We start from the raw sequence: 5,586 nt of genomic DNA on the forward strand, positions 1-5,586 counted from the left end.
TTTTGGAGTAGAGAATGAGAAATGACTCTACACTGATACCATTTTGTACTTCTAATGACTATAAACCATCCTGGAGCTATAATTGGTGCTGGAGCCAGTACAGTTAGGATTTATTTCTAAAAAATATAAATGCAAGTTATGAAAATTCTCTTCATGCAAATAAGTCATCTTCTGTTTTGCTGCTAAGATGACCTCCAAATACCTTTTCATATATTAATAAAGATCTCAGCCAGTCCTGTTAAACTCTCCAACAGTGTGGGCTAAAGGCTTGGGAAAAATAATTTTAATCTTAGTTTCTTCTGCTTTTAGAAATATTTTTTTAAATCTAAAACTAATGAATTTTTACTCTGCTCCAGATTGCAAATCAATTCTTGTTTTAAGAGCAAAAATTCCTTCTGTACTAAAAAGTCTTTAATAGGAAGTAAACTGAATCTATGGGGAAAATAGATGGAAAGGATGACTCATCCTAATGTATCTGTACAGGGAATACAGCTAAGATTGCCTGATAAATGCTCATATTCTGGAGCACTTTAAAAGCACACTAAGCAGTACTGTGCCAATTTCAATCATTTTTAAAATATTGAAATCTAGCAGGTTCTCCTGCTGCATTGTTACACTTTGCAGACATGTATGTTCTAATTTATTAGAGGATAAAATGAGATCCAAAAATGTTATTAAGGTATAAAAAACATGCYAGGAGCATGATGCTCATGTTAAAACGTCAATGTGAAAACGGATGTTCGACTTGGCCTGAAACTTTCTTTTTTTTATTTTTACTTCTTAATAATATTGTTACAGACTTTTCAGTATGAATTAGCCCTACCAGTATGAAGGGGGGAGAGTAGTAGAAATATGACATCACTAAAAGTAGAAATACAGAGCCAGTTGTATTCCTGAGACTATAGGAGCATAGACTTCAAAAGACTATGAAGTTTTTCCCTTTGGTTGCACTGTACATACAAAATTTTAGGGCTGCTTTGTGTTGTGTTGGGTATCTCACATGAGTAGGTTTTATGCTGTGATTGCAGATGGTGCTTTGTTTTCATGATGCAGTGTTTTTGCCTGGGAGCACTTCAGTTTCTGCACTAAACTGTCTTTTCCTTGTAATTCTTGTTTCATTTCTGTTAAGGCATGTCGTGCTGTGTTTGGAATACACGAAGTGTGAAGGTGTTTTACATGTAGAAACATCTACCTGTGCATGAACATCTGTCACCTGAAAGCAAGACTGATGTCTTGCATTTATGGAATAATGATAGAACAGAGAGATCATAAATTGAGACAACCAAAACTGCTTGAATATTCAAGCTTTTATGGTGGACCTATGCATCCTAATGTTGTAACTTTGCAGAGGAGCAAGAGTTGAACTGTCTGGTATTGTATAGCTTAAGTGATACTTTATAGGCCCTCTAAAAAAGGTTGAATTTCATGCAAATTGCTGAGGAAATGGGCTTTAGAGTTACTTTTAAAAGACCATCCTTATATTTACACAGACTGTAATTAAATTTCCAAGGCAGGCAGTCATGTTCCGAACTTGAAGTTTGCTATGTTTTTAGCTGATATAAAAATCTGATTAACTAAAAAACTTCCCAGAAAGGGAAAGACCGAAAGAAATCAAAAAGTGACAGTCTGTGTGAACAGAAGAAAAATAAAAAAGAAATGGAATTTGAACAAAAACTTGCCAAGGAGAAAGAAGGAATGTTGGAAAAAGAAAAACAACTGAAAATTAATCGTCTTGTGCAAGAGGTATGTTGTATTCTGCTATCGAGTGCAAAATAATGTAGCTATAGAATTAAGGATGTAGCTCAACTATTTTTAAAAAATATACCTGAATACCTATGTCARAACAGCTTAGAATAGTGTATTGAAAAAAAAAATCGGAGAAATATGTTTAGAACTCTCTTAGAAACTTTATTCATGTGCTTTAAAGGGAATGAGCCAACTCTTCAGTAGAAGTATGTTAGCAGGAAGTTTGTTTAATCTTGAAAAAGATTATAAAGTTTTTAAAAGAATCATTATTTTGTTGCAAGAGCTCTGTTTACAAGTTTGCTTGTTTTTACATTCTGCTTTTGCCACAAGGATACCTCTACCTTTTAATGAGCATCTATGTGCAGTGATGAACCTATGGAAGACAGCAAAATAGGAAATCTTTCCCAAAAACATAATTAATTTTAAAACTGAACTGATACCTCCAGGTTTTGAGTTACTTGTGTTGTAACTGTATCTGTAATCATTTTTCACACATCGGTCATATGGTTAAGGTGTCTGAGACGGAACGAGAAGACCTGGAGGAGTCAGAAAAGGTGCAGCATTGGGTGGAAAGACTTTGTCAGACACGGTTAGAACAGATCTCCTCTGTGGAGAATGAGTCTCCTGAGGTAAAATCCTGTATCGTATAATACTCCTCCGTGTATCATATAATCTCTAAATAACTCACCAGCTGTCTCCTATAAGTAATAGTTTTTACAAGACAGGAGAAATTTTTCTCTATTCTGTTGTTTCCTTCTCAGCCTTAATTTTACGAGGGTGGGAAAAAATAAACTATCAGTAGCCAACAACTGACAATCTTTTAATGTTCACACACTTCAGACAGACGATGGTATTTGATATCACTATTAGCGAATGCTTTTATTGTGTCTGTATAAGTAGATTATGACCACACAATTGATGATTTTGTTTGCTCCTGAGTACTGTTTGGGCTGGGTTGGACATGCTGGCTCTACTAATACTGAGGCTAGAACAACTAGCTGTGTATTTTAGTATCCTGTACAAATAAGATCATCATTGGTGATGTGCTCTTGAATGCTTCCTTGTGTGTGACTAGAATCATAATCATAAATGATTAATAAATAATTAGAATCATAGAATCATAAATAATAAAGGGACGGGTATTATAGTCCTTGCAAATATTTAAGAGAATGATAAGGAAGCTCCCAAAGATGTTTTTTAAATTATCCCCTCAGATGAAGAGAGTTGCAGACAGTGACTGAGCTTTACAGCCAGATGGCTCCGCATGTGGAGAGTGGCTTTCCCACCATCCTGCTGCTCGGGCTTTTCTCCAAGCACAGCTGCTTCCAGGGGAACACTGCAATCTGCTGAACTCCCCTGGGATCACTGAGCAATTGCAACCGCAGAGGGGACCTTTGGGGAATGCTCTCTTGGATTTCCTTCAATGTGGAACATCACTGAAAAAGCAGCTGGTCTTCTCTTCCTGTCCTTAAGCTTGGAACCATGTGGCTTTTTAGTACAAAAGTCTTTGAGGTCTCTAGGACAAGGAAGTGTTTATGCCAGGTTTTCTGTTACTATCTAACTTGACTTGACTGTGTTTTGCTATATCTTTGTTCCATTTATTGAAAAGCTCTTGTATTTCTATTTTTTCTGCTCTGTTTCAAGACAAGTACTCTGTATTGTACTTGCTCCATCAATTCTTCTATTACTATAAAACTACCCAAATAGTTAAATTCATGGTAAACATCAAGATGAAATGTTTCTGAGGATTAGATGCAGCTGAACTATATTTAGTTGCTATAGCCCTCAACTGCTACCAAGTGTAATAGATCTGGGTGCAACAGCAGTCAAGATCTTCTGAGTTCTGCCAAAGAAATGTCCATTTTTAGTACTAAGTGTGAGTATGGCAGGTGAAGAGATCCCCAAGAATGTCAATGGAGATCCACCTCAGGGAAATAATGTTGGATTAGTGTCTATAGGACAGCTCATATGTCTAATTTCCTCAGCTGAGTACACAAAATAGCAATCAAAAGAGTATCAGCTGAGTTTTCTTGAGGAATCTAATCTGATCACTGGCATTTAGCTAAAAGAAATGCTAGTAAGTGTGACCATGTATGTCCAACCCTTCCACTTGTGTGTACACAGTTGTTTTGTGAACTGCTTTTTTTTGTTCAAACTCTAGAGTTCACTAGCCCCACAATGATTCTTGTGTTCATTAACAGAAGCGAGAAGGTCTAGAACCTTCTGGGGATCTGAATTTCATAGCATCCTAAGATTTTTGTTTTGGTAGCTGCTTAAGTTTATCTCCTCTTTCTTTTACTGAGGTGTAGTTACAGCTTTTACTCCAGATTCATTAATCTCCTTTCTTTCTTTCTTTTTCTAATTACTTGGAATTCCAAGGCCTACCTTCAGTTACTTTCTTTTTATATAGCTCACCTCTGCAATTTTTGCTTTCTGTTCCTCGGGGCTAAAAAGCAAGAGTTCATGTTTTCCGTGATTTCCTTGTGACTTAAGCCTGCATGGAATCTTGTCCCCTTTCCCAATAGCCATGTTACTGTCATTACACTCCAATTTTTTTTCTTTTTAAAATGTAATCTCTAGAAGTGCTTTTAGGCAGGCTTTTGGATAAAGGTCTGTGAATAAAAAGGTAAGAGCTTTCAGCACAGGGACAGTTAGGTGGAGTGGTGTGCTAGAATTTGTCATTAATTTGTCAGGTCTGTTGGAGGCAGATGAGCCAGTAAGGCAGATCTCTGTTCTCTTGTACATAGTTGGCAGGTGGGCGCCCTTCTCCTGCTCCTTCCACATCAATGCGGCAGTTTGCTGGTGGCTTGCAGCTTCATACCACAGATCTTGATGATATTAACTTAGATGAAGTTGATAAGCCTAAACCACGTGTGGTGCCACCTCTGCCACCACCACACTCTGTTACTCCAGCATCATCATCTCATCTGCTCTCTGCATCAAATGCTCCACTTTCAAGAGGTCCAGCCTCATCAGTTTCGCCAGCTTCCCAGGTGACCTCGTTGTTTCTTTGGATGCATGCGTCTCTACGTTCCCCTGCCTGGCTTCCCTCCTCTGTTCCATCACCTGTTTTATCTGCTGCATCTGCCCTTCTGTATGTTGCACACAACATTAAATGAAGGAATGAGCTGATTTCATTATGTTGCGTAGTAGTGAATGCAGTTCTGCAAGTCTAGAAGCAGCTTTAATTTAACAAATTAAGTCCAGTGAGTTTTGTGCTCTCCTCACTCTGTGTTTGCCAGCCCACTACATGCAGGTATCAGATGGAGGGTAAGTTAAAAATAAAATTTGGACTAGACTGTTGGGACATACAGCAAATCTGCACAATACTTAAAAAGCAATGGTAGGGTTTCTGATAGTTAAATTTGAGGAGAAAATATCTATAGTGAAAATCACTATTCTAAAGTGTTTTAAATGTGTCATCAAATGACTTTATTAGAGGAAAACAGTGACCAAAGTAAACTAGCCTTGAAATCAGAAGCTCAAACGTTTAAATACAGTGTAAATTATCAGTAAAGTGTTTTTAAAAGAACAAGAGTCACTAATCTCTTTGCAAATCAAGTGTGCTGGTGTTTTTGTGAAGAAGAGGCTTTTATTTGAGAAAACATTCTGACTTTCTTATTACAGTCTCAGCCGAAAGAGGGACAATATAAGAAATTTTGTGCAGAATCTCATTATTTAGGACAGAAATGTCTGGTGCTTCATCATAGTGGTGCTTCCCTTTGCTAGGAAGTGTAATAGCATTCGTATAGTCCAATTTTCGTGGTAAAAGATTCTTGTATTTATTTCAAACAGCAGAAGAGGCTCCCATATGGTCATTTTCTTCCTGAACATTTTTCT

General features: G+C 37.2%; 1 protein-coding gene across 1 annotated transcript in view; it reads left to right on the top strand.

Annotated features, from left to right (window-relative positions):
* USH1C (USH1 protein network component harmonin) overlaps positions 1–5,586 on the top strand; it is a 56,959-nt gene that overhangs the window by 34,756 nt on the left and 16,617 nt on the right. Inside the window, exons 18-20 of the mRNA XM_085317081.1 lie at positions 1,591–1,743; positions 2,259–2,375; positions 4,494–4,739. Of these exons, the coding sequence (XP_085173207.1) occupies positions 1,591–1,743; positions 2,259–2,375; positions 4,494–4,739 (516 nt within the window). The remainder of the gene's footprint in view (positions 1–1,590; positions 1,744–2,258; positions 2,376–4,493; positions 4,740–5,586) is intronic.

Source organism: Rhea americana, unplaced genomic scaffold (assembly GCF_003343005.1).
Source record: "Rhea americana isolate MKP2758 unplaced genomic scaffold, rheAme1 scaffold_49, whole genome shotgun sequence".
Taxonomy (NCBI): Eukaryota; Metazoa; Chordata; class Aves; order Rheiformes; family Rheidae; genus Rhea; species Rhea americana.